Below are 17,819 nucleotides of genomic sequence, written 5' to 3' on the forward strand. Positions count from 1 at the left end.
GTTTAATATGCAACTCAAGATACAGGAAGCCTTCTCTGACCACCAAACTCCTAGCCTCCCTCCTTTCTCTGAGCCACTAGCACACTGGTTGTTCTCATGACTTTACCTGCCCTTTATTTTAAGCCTTTTTTTAAGTATTAAAGGGTCCTTCTATTCCCCAATAAGCCACATGCTCATCAAGAGCACAGTGAGTCCAGCTTTGACATAGGGAGCTGAGAGAGAAATAAGTACATTCAATAAATATTGGCTGTGAATTCCTTTCTTCTAGTTTTAAGGTAAGGCAGGGCATTGACTCTTGAGGGCTGAGAAGTACCTCTGAGAAACAATGCTATTTAACTAAACATACATTTTGCAAGCATCTACTTTGGGCAGCTAGGTATTTATGAGAGAGAGAAAGATTAGGTAAGAAAAGGTCCTTACTACTGTAGACTTTATAGTCTAGTAGATTTTCTGTGTATCTGAACAAACAAAACTTCTTACGGTACATATATAATGAGAGAGAAGACATGGTTTTTCCTTGCCTGATCCTGTAGATTTGTAGGGTTAACTTAGGAAGACAGGGAAGCTACAGGAATCATAAGAGATCCAGTGATTTTCTTAAGAATCTTCTGCAACGTATTTAACATATATTGGATTACTTGCTGTCCAAAGAAGGAGGCAGGGGGAAAGGAGAGAGAAAAAATTTGGAACACAAAGCTTTGCAAGGATGGATGTTGAAAACTATCTGAGCATATATTTTGAAAATAAAAAAAACTAAAAAATGTTTTTAAATAGCAAACAAAAAAAGGAAGAAGATAGCTCTTATGGAAAAAAAATCTTCTGCAAAATACCACAGTGTGGCCCAAACCAGATTAAAATTGAAAAATATTTAATAAAATGGACAAAAATACAATACAACATAATGACAATTTGTCATTTTTAAGTCAGCAAATGTCCTGCAAGAATCCATTTCTATTTGAGATTGATACCATTGTTCTAAACCATCTCAAACCAAAACTGAAGTCTGTCAGATTAGGAAAAAGAAAGTAAATAAGGAAGGAATTTCTTTTCTGAGAAAACTTGGGGTTCCTACACACTGGAGCTTCTAGGCGACTTTTAGAGGCAGCCATAGATAGATGGATTTGGAAGCAGAGAGCCCTGATTCAAAATCTAGCCCCAACATTTCCTATGTATATAATTTTGGACAAGTCATAATTCCTTTGGGCCTCAGTTTTGTAATCTGTGTCTTGAGTGTCTTAGTATGAAATTATACAATTCACATTATTCAAATTTGCACTGCTTATTTCCATTGGGTTAGAACCAAGAGTCATATTTGACATCATTATAACTTTGAATTCAAATACTCAAGTGAGAATTCAAATACTTAAGATCACTTCATGGGATTATTCACTGTTCATTTGAGTGGGCTTTGATCTCCAGTCTTTTCCAGATGAGTCTCAATATCAAGGTTGATTATTCATGTAATGAGTTATCCAGCCTGTAGCTCACCAGCAGGCTGGCAAAAAGTAAGGCACGGCCAGACTGGATAGGTCTTCTCCTTGGGAGCAGCTCTGGTCAGAGGGTTGCTGAGAGCATCCGAGGTCTCTGATGAGTCATCTGAATCCCCTCTTGTCTGAATTAATGGAAAGAGGCTGAGACAGGAATGGGAAAGGCAGGTCTCAGGTACCAGTTCTACTTACTTGCCTCAGGCAAACCACTTGACCTCACCTACTCTCGGTTTCCTCATCTCTAAAATGTGGGGGTTGGACAAGCTGATCTCTAGGATTCCTTTTAGCTCTGATATTTTATGATTCACCCACCCACCTTCTCCCTTCCTCCTACCTCAGCCAGGCAACTAAATATCAGATGTTTTTAAACCAAAAGAGCTCTTGGGACTTGGCTTTAAGGCAGGTTTCCATTGGGTTGATCTACTCAAGGATATGATTCCAGGCTTCTTCCTTCTCAGCCTCTTCTCCCTAATAATTGATTATTTTAAAGCTGGAAAGAAATGTAGTCGATACCTCCCCCATTTTACAGAGGAGAAAACTGAGGATCACTGAAGTTAAGTGACTTGTCTAACACAACACTGTTGTAAGTGGAAGAGTCAGAACTAGAATTCAGGCCTTATAATTTAAGAACAGGGACATATTTCATCTTTGTATTCGCATCCTTTCAGGGCAGCTAAATGGCACGGCATCCAGACTGGAGTCAGAAAGATCTTAGTCCTAATCTAGCCTCTGGATACTTACTAGCTATGTGATCTTGGTTAAGTCACTTGACCCTCTTTGTTTTAGTTTCCTCATCTCTAAAATGAGTTGGAGAAGGAAATGGCAAACCACTCCTGTATCTTTGTCAAGAAAACCCCAAATGGACTTATGATGAGTTGGACACAAATGGAAAATGACTGATCAAAAAAAATAACAAAATTCATACCCCAAGCATTTCCTTATGGAGAAGTTTATTTCTAAGTCTCCTTCACAATCCAGCTAAATTGCCTCTCCCCTCCTTCAGGAAGCCTTCTCTGTCCACATCACCTCATAGAAATCCTTCCTTCCTCTAAACTTTTCTACTGTCTGCCCTGCTCAGCCAGCAGTGGTCATCCACAGCCTGGTACTATTTAGTACATTTTTTCTATGTTCAAGTCTTGTATTCCCTATATACTCTGAACTCCCTAAATACTACAACCACATGGGGAATGATTCTGCATGTTCTCCAATCTCTTCCCTCAGAGGACTTAGAACAAGGTCAGCACATGCTTGGGGTTTAATAAATAATGACTGAGTGACTGGGCAAGAGAAGAGGAAAGAATGGAGGGAGAGAGAAAGGGAAGCAACTGATACCTCTTCCCTTCTGGTTTCTGGTGATAGCTACAGACAGTAGACTGATGGCAAAAGGAAATAATAATTCTGTCTGAGAAGAAGCTATGGCCAGATAAACACTTCCGGCCATTGCAATCTCAAGGCTGGGCACAGAAGATAAAGAGTGCTGTTTTTGGGACCAGCGCCTACCAGTCATTAGGAAGTGTCCTTCTGGAAAACAGATGCCTAACTTGACAGTTCCCTCCCCATTTCTTCTCCCCCTCCTACATTTTATCAAAACTTGAAGCTCTCCAGGGTACTTTCTGGGGCAGGCCCTACCAGTAGAAAAGGCCTTTCGGAGGGTCAGCTTCCAGAATGGATTTCTCAGAACACTGGCACTGCCAGTTGATACTACCCATGCACTTCTTATAGCAAAAAGGAAGAACTTTCTGGGTCAAAAAGTATGCCCTGCTACTACAAAACAATTAACAGCAAAAAGTATTTACACTAAAACAGCCTCTTAGAGTTTACAAAGAGTTTTCGCACAACATTCTTGTTAAATAGGTAATCACTTTTGGGAGGAATAGGAGAACAGAGGTGATTTCATCTATTCAGGAAATCTCCCTCCATTAATACAGATAGACAACTCTTTTGCTTAAGAGAGCCGCCCAGACCCACATGTGTAAAAATGTTTGTGGCAGCCCTTTTTGTAATGACAAAAAACTGGAAACTGAGTGGATGCCCATCAGTTGGAGAACGGCTGAATAAGTTATGGTAAATGAATGCTATGGAATATTATTGTTCTGTAAAAAATGAGGAGCAGGATGATTTCAGAGAGGCCTGGAGAGACCTGCATGAACTGATGTTACGTGAAATGAGCAGAACCAAGAGATCATTGTACACGGCAATGGCAAGATTATATTATGATCAATTCTGATGCACATGACTCTCTTCAACAACAAGATGATTCAAACCAGGTCCAATTTTCAGTGATGAAGAGAGCCATCTACACCCAGAGAGAGCACTGAAAGAACTGAGTATGGTTCACAGGATAGCATTTTCACTCTTCTTGTTGTTGTTTGCTTGCATTTTATTTTGCTTCTCTTTTTTTCTTGTGTGGCACGATAATTGTACATGTATACATATATTGGATTTAACATAAATTTCTACCGTGTTTAACGTATATTGTACTACTTGCCATATAGGGGAGGGCATAGGAAAAGGGGGGAATTGGAACACAGAGTTTTGCAAGGTCCTGATCTCAGGACCAGTGCTTTCTAGCACCCAGCTGCCCTGCTGCTGCTGCTGCTGCTGCTATTACTACTTACTACTATTACTACTACTACTACCACCACCAACACCATCAACACCACCATTACTATTTCTATTACTACTACTTCTGCTACTACTATTACTACTGCTGTTGCTACTCCTGCTATTAGTAGTAGCATTACTACCACTAAATGAAATGAAAAATTGTCCATGCATATGTTTTGAAAATAAAAAGCTTTAATTAAAAAAAAAAGGATAGGAAGTAAGGACTGCTTGCAAAGCAGCAAAAGTTATGGCTGGGTTTAAAAAAGAGAGTGAGAGAGAGAAGAGGCAGGGATGCTGCTCAGGACACTACAAGGATGAAAGACTTATAAAGAGCATTATAGGTCAGAGGCAGGTCTTGAACTGTCCAGCCCTTTTTCTGTGACATCATTCTATACCTGCCCTTCAGAATCCTGAAAAGATTCATGATCTCATCCATTTGGATCCTTTCTCCATTGGTGCAGACTACAGGCCTGTCTGCTTCAAAAAAAAATTCTTTTATGAGTTGTGGTTAGAAAAAATTTTCATCTCTAAGGGTCTGAATTTTCTAAGCTAGCTAGACTGGCTCTCAGACAACAACCCATTTTGGGGCAAGCAGTCACAGAATTATAGATTTTTGAAGTAAAAAGAGACCTTAGAGGCCACTGAATATAATTCCCACACTTAGAAGACGGGAACTGAGGCTGAGGGAGGTCAAAAGACAATTTAGAATCACACAGCTAGTAAGTGTCTGAGGTGGGATTTGAACCCAGGATTTCCACACTGAACCATGGCAGGTTTTATCAACAGTTATATTCAAACAATATAATTGTAAGAAGACAGGAAAAGATAACAGAGGAAGATTTTGATGGAGGCTGGTAAGAATGGTCTACATGTCAGCATATTTAAGGTTTTTAAAGCTTCTCTATACAACATCTCATTAGATCCTATGAGACAAGAAGAGTATATATTATTGTTCCCATCATCTTTAGAAGTACAGAAAAATTAAATGTCAAACTTGACTAAAGGCATACAACTAGGTCAAAGGCAAGAGTGAGAATTCAAACTCAGATCTTCTGGCTCTCACCCCTATGGTCTTTCCAATAGATTGGCCCCTCAGTAGCCACTCTGCTTTTTCAATCTAGGTGCTAACAGGACCTAGTATAGGACCTCACACCCATCAAGAATTCTGATATTGACAAGCAAATAAGAAGGCTGGGTCTGCCCTATCCCTGCCAATTTTGTTAGCTCCTCCTGCTAGGATAGGGGATATAAAAAAGGGAAGGTGGGGGGAGGGAAAGATTGAAGAAGAAGATGTACTCACTGATATTTAAAGTTCTCCCATGGTACTTTACCCTTTTTTTTCTTAGATCCAAAAGAAAAAAAAAAGCACTTAAGAGAGAATCATATCATCTCTAGTTTCAAGGGCAGAAAGATACACTCTTCAGAAATTGCTACCAAAGAGAAAAAGAAGTTCCCCTACAGGGAGGGCCCCCTACACAACTTTTGTAAAGACTGCATATGTCTTTGTAGCAGTGAGCCTCTTAGAACTAGCCCTGTGACTCTGGTCCCATCACAAAATAGTGTTTTTATAAGTGGTTAAAAACTGGCTTTCTTTAATTTTAAAAAAATTATGTATGACACATTTTAAGTGCTATTGGCATTAACATTTTCTCCATCACATTCTTAAGATTAGGCCATAAACGAAACAATCCACCAAGCCCTGATTTATAGTGTTTGCTCATTGCAAAGGTGTATGTGAAAATTTAACAATTGGCTCTGTCCCCTGCAGGAACTGGCTCTAACACACTTCTGAACCACATCCACCAAACTACGGCACCATCAGCTTAGAGACAGGAGAATGATATGTCAAGAGTACAGCAAGAACAAGATAACACAGGGCCTCCACACTCTCTTTCCAGGATCCCCAACAACAATCACAGATTGAGCCCTGCCAATGAAAAGAATCACAAAACATAAGAGTTGGAAGAGACTAGAGAAGATAATTTAATCTAATCCTTTCATTATACAGATAGGAAACAGAGATCTAAATAAGTGGGTTCAGGGTTACACAGCTGATTAAAAATGAGAGCTAAATTTCAAAGCCAGGTCTCCTGACTCCAAATTCAGGGCTCTATCCTTTATACCTTGCAAGAGGGTGCCAGGAGCCATAGGGTTTATACATCAAAAGTCCTATGTTCTCATCCAGAAACAAGAAGGCTGAAGCAATCTCCCACGACCTGAGTTTCCTCAATCATAAATTGGGAAGCTCTACAACTACTCTCTACTTCCCAAGGTAATGGTTAACAGTGACAATCAAATGAGTTAATAGGAGGTAAAAGAGTTTTAGAAAGTTGAGAGATGCCAGAAGGAAATGGCATCATTTATGGAGACAGGATGGTATTATCTATACAACCTTTATGTGGAAGGCAGGAAAAGAGTGCTGGCCAGTCCCAGCTAAGTCAGTTTCCTCAGTGATAAATGAAGTCAATAGAGCTCTTTAGCTCCAATGTTTAGCTCCATTTTTATCAGGAAGGATTATCAGTGAATGTACCAGCTACACAGGCTATAAGCCTGCCCTTTTCCCTTTACATATGGGGAAGAACACATCTTTTCTCCCTTCCACATAAGTGGCTCCACAGCCTCAGTATCTGGGCACTCACGAACCACGCGGAATCAGTTCCCTTGTGCCAGGTTCTCATTGTTCAAGCCAATAAGCAATTATTAAGCACCTATTGTAAGCAGAATTCTGTACCAGTACTGGGAAACTTATAAAATTTATAGAAGTCTTTGTCCTCAAAGAGCTCACCATCTTCTAGCATGAGGATGGCAGACTCAGATAACTGTAATACACATGACATAAAATGTGTAGTAGAAAGATGCAAAACAAAGCTAGCCTTGAAGGTCTGTCCACCACTGACCTGCTCATCCCTCACTTGTAGCTCCCTGGACCAAGATGGCTCTGCATTGACTTCCATTTCAGTCCTTGGGACCTCCAGAGAGCTCAGCCTCTATGCCTGTAGCCCTAAAGGAATGCATGTCCCCAAGGGGGATGGAATTAATTCTGCTACCTCCATATAAAGAAAGTATCTATATATAAGTAGTCTCTATACAGTATGCTGTGGGCAGACAGGATGTGGAGGAGGCAGAGAAGATGTGGTCCCCGCCCTCTGGGAGCTTACAATGCAGTAGCAGGAGACATGGGTAACCCAGGCAACAGAGAGATTGAAGTATTTAAAAAAGGAACCAGCCTGATGTTGTATAAAGAACACTTAACTAGCAGTCAGAAGACCTGGGTTCTAGTCCTGATTCTATCATGAACTTGTCAGGTGACTTTGCAGAAGTCATTGCCTTCCTCTGGAGCCATTTCCTTCTCTAGAAAAGAAGACTGGACTAATATGACCTCTAAAGTCCCATGTAGCTTGGATACTCTGTGATTCTATGACATAGCAGAGGCCTGCTGATTATACAAATGAGCCAAATCAGAACCAGCCATCATCCAAGGCCAGGAATGGGCAATATAGTAAGAAAAAAAAATGGATAATCTCTATTAGACACTGGCAGAAGTCCTATAAAGATGCTTGGGAAAAATAGTGTGGCTTGTATAAAAGAGTAGTGATTCTTATCATTACAACAATAAATGGCATTTATATGTGTTTGCAAAGCATTTTACAAATATTATCTCATTTTATCCTCATGACAACCTTTGGAGAAAGGAGCTATTATTTTCCCCATTTTACAGAGACAACAACTGAGGCAGACAGAGTAAATGAGTTGCCTAGGGTCACACAGCCATCTATTTTGATACAAAGGACATTGAAAAGGGATTCTAGGAGACACAGATTCAAACCCAAGTTCCATCCCTGAATTACTCGTGACTTTAGAAAGATTGTTTGGACCTCACTTTTCTCATCTGTAAAACAGAAAATAGTAATTCTACTACCTGCCTCATAGTTATGGCAATCAAATCAAATAATAGATGTAAAGAACTAAAGTTGAAAAAACACTGTAATTGGTTTTTACTTTTCTGTCAGACACACTAGGATCCATTCTCTCTACCATCTCCTTCCATATTCTAGTAAGAGAGAACCTGATGGCAGGTATTACGGAAAGAAAAAAATATCAGAAAAATGTCAGATTTGGAAAAAGTCTCTGAGAACATGTAGTCTACTCAACAGAAATCCCAGCTATAATATTCCTGACAAATGGCTATCCAGTCTGTTTGAAGACGTTCAATGACAGGAGCCTCACTATGGTAGCCCATTCTGCTCTTGGACATCATTGTTAGAAAGTTTCTCCTTATATAGAACTGAGAGCTGCCTCTGCAATTTTCACTCATGTTTCTAGTTGTTCTCTTTAGGGCCAATCGAGGCTTTAGCACAAGACAATCATATCTCCTCAAATCCCCTCATCTCTAGGCTAAACAGCCCTAGTTCTTTAAAGTAATCCTCATACAGCAGCTATATCATCTGCTGGCAGATAGATTAGGCAGGGCGGATGGGTAGGGGGAATGTGACCACACTCACCTTCAGTGCACACTTCTGGCCTGTTACCTTGTGGAAGCATTCCAAGACCTTTCCATTCACACCCAGGCCCAGCACTTGCTTGGACAGCTTGTAATCATCAGTGACTGCATATTTCTTGGGCTCAACCTTGCCATGGGCCAGACTCCGAGGCCCACCCCTGGCATTCTCTTGGATTCCCATTCCAATGGCTCCCCCAGGCCCAGGCCCTGAGGTCTCTTCTTCAGGTATCTGCTCCCCCCCTTCACCATCGGGGTCCATGGCAGGAGCAGGGACCGTGGGAAGTGATGACCACAAATAGGGCTTTTCAGGGAAGGTCCCTCATTCAGAAAGAGCCTCAGGCAAGGTAATGAAGAGAGAGAGGTATGTGGCTGGGCCCATCACCTGAGGAAGAGAGGGAGAAGGTGTCAGAGCAGTGAGAAAGAATTTGTCCCTGACAAGTGACATAAGGACCAAAAAGTGCATAGAAGAAAAAAAATAGAAGAGGTGAAAGTGAGGAGTGTGTGAGAAGCAGGAATAAAATGAGGGCTCAGATGGAATAATTGGGGGATTGGAGAGGTAATGGCTTTGGCTAAGTTGGTAGGAGAGAGCACAGAAAGGGACAAAGTGGATGCTAAATACAGATGAGACTGCAGACAGGTGGACTAGGGCCAAACGCAGGAGCCAAGTGGATTAGGACAAGAAGGCTGTGGGCAGGTGGGAGGGGGGCAGGTGGAAAAACAGAAATAAAAGTGAGAACCCAGGTGGAGTGGAAGACAGATGTGCCTGAACCGGGCGGGGAGGAGGGGGTGGGGGGCGGTATCCACGTGCAGGAAGGGGGAAGACTCGACCGGAGTTGAGATCCAGATCTGCAGAGGCCAGGTGAAGAAACGAGTAGAGGCTGAACCGAGATGACCGGGGTCAGGGGAGACGCCAAGCAGGAAGAGGCTAAGGGTACACGCTCGGAGGGGGTGCAGAGGGCAAAGGAGAGGCTGGGCGCAGGTGCGCGGGACTGCGCCAGGTGTGTCCCGATCAGGTGAGGTGCAGGGACGGGGAGCTGGAAGCTCTTGAAGTAGGAGCAGAGAGGAGGGGACAGGGAGGGGCTGGCTACCTGGCTGCGGCGGCGACGGCGGTGGCCCGGACTTAGGGGGGGGCTGAGCCCGGAGCTGGACTTGGAGCTCGGGCCACGGCGGCTGACAGGCACTGGCCTGGGGCCCCCACGTGACCCGCCCCACGCGTCATCCCAACTTTGGGCCCCGCGCGGTCAGCCCTTAAAGGGGAAGGCCGCGACCCGGGGTCGGGGACCGGCTGGAGAGTGGGAGAGGCGGGGCAGGCGGGGCCCGGGGCCTCTTACTCCGAGGGAAGGAAAGACAAAAAAGGAAACGAAATCCAGGCCCCAGCTCCAGCCCCCCGCCCCTTCCTCACTCCGCCGCGCCCGAGCTCCAGGCCTCCCCGAACTCTGACCCGGCCCTGCGAAGTTTGGCTCCCAGAAATTAGGGGAGGGCAGAAAAGAGCGGGCAGAAGTAGAACAGGAGAACAGAAAAAGAATCCCCTCTCCTCTCCTCCCCCGCCCCCCCCCCCCGACACACACACACACACACACACACACACACACACACTCACACACTCACATACACTCACACACACTGTGCCAGAAATGGAAGGGGGTTCTGCGGGAAAGAAGACGGGGGGCACCCGAAGTCACGAAGGGGAAGCGCTAGCGAAAACCAAAAGCTGTAGACCTGGGCAGGAGGGGAAAACGAAGGAAACCTTAGAAACGACTTCCCTTGCCTTACAAAGAAGGAAACTTGGGGCCTGGAGAGGGAGTAAGTGACACGATCAAGGCAACATTAGTAGCAGAGCTGGGACGCAATGTTCCAGTAGCCAAGACCTCAATCAATCCATCGTTCAATAAACAGGTCTTTTTTCTACCCCAACTTGGCTGGCTTGTCTTCCTTCACCTCCTGTTGGGAAAAGGGCAGATCGGGAACGAGGGAGGGTTCGGGGAGAAACACAGTCCCACCTTGAGATTAAGACCCTCCTGGGTCGCGTAGAAGAGAATTCGGATTTGGGAAAAGAGGGAAGACAGACAGAAAGAAAGAACCAGTCCCATCTAAATCGGACCGGCAGCAAGAAGGGAAAGGATCCCGATGCTGGGACAGGGGCTTTTTCCCGCCCGGGGAGGCACTGGTTCAGTCCCTAAGCCAGATGTGCCTTTGCTGCCTTCTCTCGGCCACCTGAGGGACTGAACTTGAAGGTATTTTCTCAAAGACTGAGATGCTCTTGGTTGCCTCTCCATTTAACCTCTTTTTGCCTTGGGCAAGAGGTAGAAATTAGTCATAGGTCCTATGTTTTAAAGGGATCTTAGAGGTCATCCGGTTCGACCATCTTCGCAATGAAGGAAACGGATGTAAAGAGGGGCGCTGACATGCCCCAAATCACACAGCCAGTAAATAGTAAAGGAGTATTCTCACCTAAAATATGCTAAACCACATGAATATTTAAGAAGCCCTGGTGTTTTCCTGCAAACCCTGAGTCTTTCCGCAGTACTCATGTCCTGGAGGACATAGAATTAAGGTCCAGTCTCAGAAAGAGAAAGACAATTATTATTAAGTATCCACAGAGTGTCAGGCATTGTGCTGAATGCTTTAAAATTATTTTCTCATTTTATCCTCATGACTACTCTGTGAGATAGATGCTTTAATTATCTATGTTTCCCCAGTCAAGGAAACAGGCAGATTAGTGGTTAAGTGACTTGCTTCCGTAGGGTCACACATCCATCTCTATTCTCAGAGTTCTACCCACTGTATCATCTGTCCACCTCTGGGCAAGCTATGAAGTCCTTAAGAGTAGAAAAGTTCTTAGTGTGCCCCTCTCCCTTTCTTCCCCTGAAGGGATAGGTAGGAGGCACTGAAGGATTGTGGGTGGAATGAATGAATCCCTGCACTCAGAGCTTTCTCCTTCTTTCTTCTGAAGGGTAGTTTTTTTTCCTCTGGAGGGGGTTGGGAAAGATTGAGTATCTGCTTTGTAGGTTTTGATTCTCAGTCAACACAGCAAACATTTTCAGGACACTTTATGCTCAGGAAGGTCCTATATTTGCATACAAAATTCAGAGACAGGTTTCTTTCCTCCAAGGACTTCTGGTCAGGGTAGGGTGTGTGGGATGTTCAGGAAGTACTAGGACCTCTGGTGTGAGGGCAAAGCTTCTCACCCACTTTTGGTGTCTACCTGTTTCCCAACTTTTACTTGGGGCTCCAAGAAGTAGCAGCCAATTCCAGCCAGTTAAATATCATCTCAGCAAAGAAGCTTAATCAGGGTGAGGATTATCCATGCACTTCAAACCTGTTGGTAAATTAGGATAGGTGTCTACCCCAAGCATATGAAGATTTCTCCTGGTGGTTTGAGTGAATGAACAATTTGTTCCAAGGGCCATGAAAGTAGCTGAAGCAGGCACTATGGAAAGCTTAGAGCTTGGTCAGACATCAAAGATGCTAAGGTCATCCAGTTCTTAGCCAGTTGTCCTGACTTTGACCCTGCCACTGACTTCTCTGACTCTGGAAGAGAGAGTAAGGCTGACAACTTTGTTCAGCTCTGCTTAGCTTAAATAAATCTAATTCACTAGCAAGTCAAGACTTTATCCCATGATGGCAGTGGTCCTCTTCAAAAACAAAGGAAGAACAACAAGTCAGGGTCACAAGAAGAGAAAGAAACCAATAGAATAGGGTCATAGATTTATTGCTGAAAAATTTCCTGGATTGAAATTCCAGTAAATATCAGTTTACTATATGTATGGACAAATCACTTACGCTTCCTCTCAGGTCTCAGTTTCTTCATTTGTAAAATGAAAAATTTGGACTAAATGGCCTCTTACGATGTTCCTTGCTTTGGAGCTCTAATCTAATTCCATTTTTAGATGTGGAAACTAAATCACTGAGAGGAGAAGGAAATTGTCCAAGGTACACAGTACGCAAATAAAAAAGCTAAGATTTGAATCCAGGCCCTTTGACCCCAGACTTATTACTTTTCTAACTGTTTCATATTTGAATCTGGCCAATGGCTTTGAGATGGGCAGAGAAACTGGAATGGTCAAAAGATTCCATTATCTATTCTAGGAATAGGGTTCATGTTTATTAATAAGGTAATATTTGAGTTGAATAATTTTCAGAATATCTAGTGATTAAAAGTGGGACAGTGATAGTCTCCCCCAAAATGTCATTGGTATCATATGGAGGAATACTTCTAGTAATGTTGGATATTCTCGAGATATTTCCTTATCTAATACTAATATTCAGATGGATCCTCCCTCTCTTCCCAATTAGACAAACTGGATTATGGTGTATTTCAATTTCTGCAAAACCGATAGAGACATATCTAGGTTTTCTCTTATATAACAGTGTATTAATATAGATTTTTCAGAAGGATTATTCATTTTTAAAAAATTGGTTTATTCAGGTTTCTTTTGGTCAGCAGCACCCCCTAGTGCATTTAAAGTAGTATTAATTTTTTAATTGATTTGCAAAAATTCTACTTATTTACCAGCAGCACATCTATTATACAAAATCAAGAACTCACAGATGCAAAACCCAAAATTTATAAGATAAGTAACATTCATTTGCTTTATGAAAGGACTTAAGTTGTTTATTGATTCTTTAATTTATGAGATTATTACAAAGCAGGATATCCTTTTTTAAATTGACATTTTGTTTAACATAATATTCATTTCAGACTGTATCAGAATGCATATTTATGCATCTTCATTTTGTTCTTTTTTCTTTTTTGATTGTTTAGTCATTTTGTATATTGTAATTTTCATTCTACTTATATCACTCTCCACCAGTTCATATGTCTACTCAGGCTTCTCTGAATGATTCACTTATCATTTCTAAGAGTATGATAATATTATATTACAAGCATTCACTAACTTTTTATTTTTATTATTATTCATCTATTTACTTTTCAGTTCTTTGCTACCACAAGGAAGAAGGAAGGATTCAATTATAAAAATTGAACGCTTAAGTCTTAAGCACTTTACAAGTATTATCTAATTTGATCTTCATAACAAACCTGGGAGGTAGTTATTATTATGATCCCCATTACAAATGAGAAAACTGAGACAAACAAAAACTGAAAGATAAAAATGACTTGCTCAGAATCATACAGCTAGTAAGTGTTTGAGTCTAGATTTGACTAGGGTCTTACTGATCCCAAGTCCAGTGTTCTATGCACTGTGGCACCTAGCTCCCTCCACACACACAAATAACGTCGCAATTAAATTTTGGTATATATAAAACATATTTTTCTGCTTTTAATCTTCTTGTACTTATGGACAGTGATCTCTACTAGTGAGATCTCTGAGCATTGACAACCTAGTAAATATATTCCTCTACTTTCAAGGCTTACAACGAGAAGCATTTATTAAGTATTAGGGATGGTAGGGGGTAAGAGAGGGAGAAGGAATGCAAAAACAAAATAAAAAGCTAACCTTCAAGAACCTTACATTTTCCTGGACGAATACAACTTTTATACAGATAATTAAAAACAAAGTAATCTGAGGAAGAAAAACTCATTAACAACTAGCAGGAGAGGTGGAGGGGGATAGTGGTAAGAAGAAAGATTTCCCATAGGAGTTGACACCTAGGATGAGCCTTGAAGGAAGCTAGAGACTCTTTTTTTTTTAAAGCATTTTAATGTAAAGTTTTGGGTTCCAAATTCTATCCCTTTCTCTCTCTTCCATGAGAGTAAGCAGATAAAGGTTATACCTTTGCAATTAGAGAAAATATTTCCAAACTGTCATTTGTACAATAAGACTCGAATAAAAGAAAAAATAAAATAAAGTGAAAAATAGCATGCTTTAGTCTGTATTCAGAAAATATCAGTTCTTTCTCTAGAGGTGGATAATATACTTCATCATTAGTCTTTTGGGATTGTCTTAGATCATTGTATTACTGAGAATAGCTAAGTCATTCATAGTTCTTCATCAAATAATATTGCAATTACTGCGTGCAGCATTCTCCTGATTCTCACTGCATCGTGCATCAGTTCATGTAGGTCTTTCCAGGTTTTTCTGAAATCAAGCTGCTTGTCATTTCTTATAGCACAATAATATTTCATTATGATCATATACCACAGCTTTTTTTAGTTATTCCCTAATTGATGGATATCCCTTTGATTTCCAATTCTTAGCTACCACAAAAAGATCTGGAAAGCTAAAGATTCTAAGGGGTAGAGGAATGAGCAAGTTTATTTCAGGGATGAGGGAAAGCTTATGCAAAGTCACAGATGTAGGGGATAGAATGCTGAACCCAGTAAATGGGCTTCTTTCATTAGAACATCCTGTAGACTTCTGTAAAATAAGCAAAATTAGAAGGTAGCCGGGGCTAGATTGTGACATTACCAGGATGAAGAGTATTTTTGTCATCTTTAAAGCATGTTTTCTAATTTATTTTATTTTTCATTTAGCAAGCATTTATTTTCTTTCATTCCCATCTCTATTGGGAATTTTTTTAAAAAGTTTTTAAAACACACACACACACACGTACACACGTATGTCAGAGTCAAGCAAAATAAATTTCCACATATGGCAATGTCCAAAAAGTATATGTCTTGTTCTTTATCTCAAGTTGCTTTGATGTCATTCCAGAAGCCAAAGGGAGCCATTCTAAGAAGCAAGGAATAGTTAGACTTGCATTTTAGGGAGATTCTTTTGGCAGCTGTAGGGAGAATGAATTGGAGAAACTGAGAAGAGGGTGACTAGTTAGGAGGCTGCAAGAATCCAATGAAGAGGTGGTAAGGACCTGAACTATGGTGAAGTCCATGATTGGAGAGTGATTGAGAAGGGATCTGGGAAATGACACGTCTTGTCAACTAATTAGATATGGGAGGGGGTGGGGAGAAAGAAGAATCAAGGATAACTCCAACCATGCATTTTAAGGTAAGATGATCAGTTCAGGTTTAGAGATGTTGAGTTTAAAGAGTATCTAGAGTGGGAGGAAGGGAAAGTGGGAGATATCTGGATAGAATCCATGACACAGATAGTCAAAGATGCAGAACTATAGGGCAGGAAAAATATTGAAGCCATATTTGTAGAGCTGAATGTCATCTTCATAGAGATGGTAGTTGATATTATAGAAGTGGATGAGGTTACTAAGGAGAAGTGGGTAATGAGAGAAGAGAGCAGAGGATCCAGATGAGCAGAGCAATGATTCTTAGGATAATAAAAGAGACAGCGGAATGATGGTTAACATAATCATTGAAGAGAATCACATTGTCTGCATGTGTGTGTAATGCAGTTGTATACAAATGTGTATCCATACTAAATTTTAAACTCTCAAGTCAGAATCATCTCTACTATTTATTTACATTTCAGATTGTTAATTAAATGTATCATGAGCATAGCTCATACTGCCTTACTATAGTCTCCTGCATCAGAGTCTAAAACAGGATTGCCATATACATAGTTGGCACTCAGTAAAGATTTTTTTTTATCAAAGTACTGAATTTTTGGGCCTTAGTTATAGCAAAGGCTCTTCCCCGTATAATTTAAGATTCCCATTCACCCACCCACCCAGATGACACAGGAATGTGCCTTAGCTCCCACCCAGCCTCCAGGACTCTATAATGGACTGGAGTTGATTCATGTCAAACAGATAGGGATCTGTATCACACACATTTCACAAATTTTTTAATAGCATTTACATAATATTTTGAAATGAGTAAAATGTTTTATATATGTTATTTCATTTGAGCTTTAATCCTCCCCTCCCTATCTTATCCCTTAGATAAGGAAACAGGCTGGAAGAGGTTAAATAATTTACCCAGGTCATATAGCTAGTAAACAAATGAATCAGAATTTGAACCCTTTCAGATGTCAAGCTAGTTCTTTCTCTATTATCTATCCCTTCATAAACTTTTTATATAACACTTTGTGTAGTTTGGACCTAGGCAAAGGACAACCTCATTATATGGTCCCTTCCTTCTCTTTGTTATTGCTGCTCAGTCATTTCAGTCTTGTACAACTGTTTTCTTAGCAAAAAATACTGGAGTGGTTTTCCATTTGCTTCTCCAGCTTATTGTACAGAGAAGAAAACCATACAGTTAGTGTCAGAGGCTGACACTTCTGGACTTCAGGACTCCCACTCTATCCACTGTTCCACATAGCTGTCCTTCCCCTGCTTTTCTACATCTCATCTACCCATCAGATATCCTGTGAAAAGTTGGCATATGACAGAATCACAAAGTTGGCAGAGACCTGAGAGGTTATCCAGTTCGAAATAAACCTGAGCAGGATATCCTTCTATCTCATCTTTAATAAAAAGATTCAGTCTGCACTTGAAGACTTCTAGAGAGAAGGAACTTATTATTTCCTGTGTTCACCTAATCCAATTTTTGAATATGTCTCATTATTAGAAAGTTCTCTACAGAGACAAAATCTGCCATCTGACATTATCTTTTCCCTTTTCTTTCCCCCCATACATCATTTCTGTTTGCTGAGACCAAAGAAAACAAATTTGAACAATCTTTCAGGGTTTTTTTTTTAAGACACTGAATAGATCCCCCATTTAAGCTTTTGGTTTTTGATAGCAAATCATCTCCAGTTCCTTCAAATGGTTCTCATATGAGATGATTTTAATCCTGTCAGCACACTAATTGTTCTCTTTACAATATCTCCCTTCTAGGAAGAATCCTTGGGATGAACTTTTAGGAGACAAGAGTTGATTAAACAGGGTGGGCAGGCACGAGTTGTGTTCTGATTGACAGACACTCCTGAGCAGAAGAGATCACAGGTCCACCTAGGTATTTGAAGACAAGGACTTTGTCTTATTCTTTTTCTACTACAGAGCAAAACAGTACCAAGAATCCTGAAAACTCAGTAAATATGAGTTGGTCTCTTAATTCAGGTGAAATGCATTGTTTGGGAACTGTATGGTCTTTCCCACTTTGTGGTTGTTTAGACATTTCAGTCCTATCTGACTCTTGGTGATTGCATTTGGTATTTTCTTGGCAAAGATATTGGAGTAGTTTGCCATTTCCTTCTTCAGTTCATTTTACAGATGAGGAAACTGGGGCAAACAGGATTAACTGACTTATCCAGGCTCTCTCAGCTAAGTGTCAGAAGCTACATTTGAACTCAGAAAATGAGTCTTTCTGACTTCAGGGCTGACACTTTATCTTCTGGGCCACTCAGCTTCCTCCCTCTTCTTATACCAAGTTCTAATAGATCTGTAAATATAACAGAAGCTGGGTGGTG

General features: G+C 41.0%; 1 protein-coding gene across 2 annotated transcripts in view; it reads right to left on the bottom strand.

The window, feature by feature from the left end:
* The window catches only part of MAPKAPK3 (MAPK activated protein kinase 3), a 93,214-nt gene extending 83,048 nt beyond the window's left edge, over positions 1–10,166 (bottom strand). The window contains exons 1-2 of one of the 2 annotated variants that reach the window (XM_051985747.1): positions 9,684–10,166; positions 8,597–8,977 (exon numbers count right to left, since the gene is read on the bottom strand). In XM_051985747.1, the coding sequence (XP_051841707.1) occupies positions 8,597–8,854 (258 nt within the window). In that variant the 5' untranslated portion in view covers positions 8,855–8,977; positions 9,684–10,166. Of the gene's footprint in view, positions 1–6,991; positions 7,073–8,596; positions 8,978–9,683 lie in introns of those variants that run through there. The other variant, XM_051985755.1, reaches the window with a different exon arrangement.
* Between the last annotated feature and the right edge of the window lie 7,653 nt (positions 10,167–17,819).

This window comes from Antechinus flavipes, chromosome 1, assembly GCF_016432865.1.
Source record: "Antechinus flavipes isolate AdamAnt ecotype Samford, QLD, Australia chromosome 1, AdamAnt_v2, whole genome shotgun sequence".
NCBI classification, from domain to species: Eukaryota; Metazoa; Chordata; class Mammalia; order Dasyuromorphia; family Dasyuridae; genus Antechinus; species Antechinus flavipes.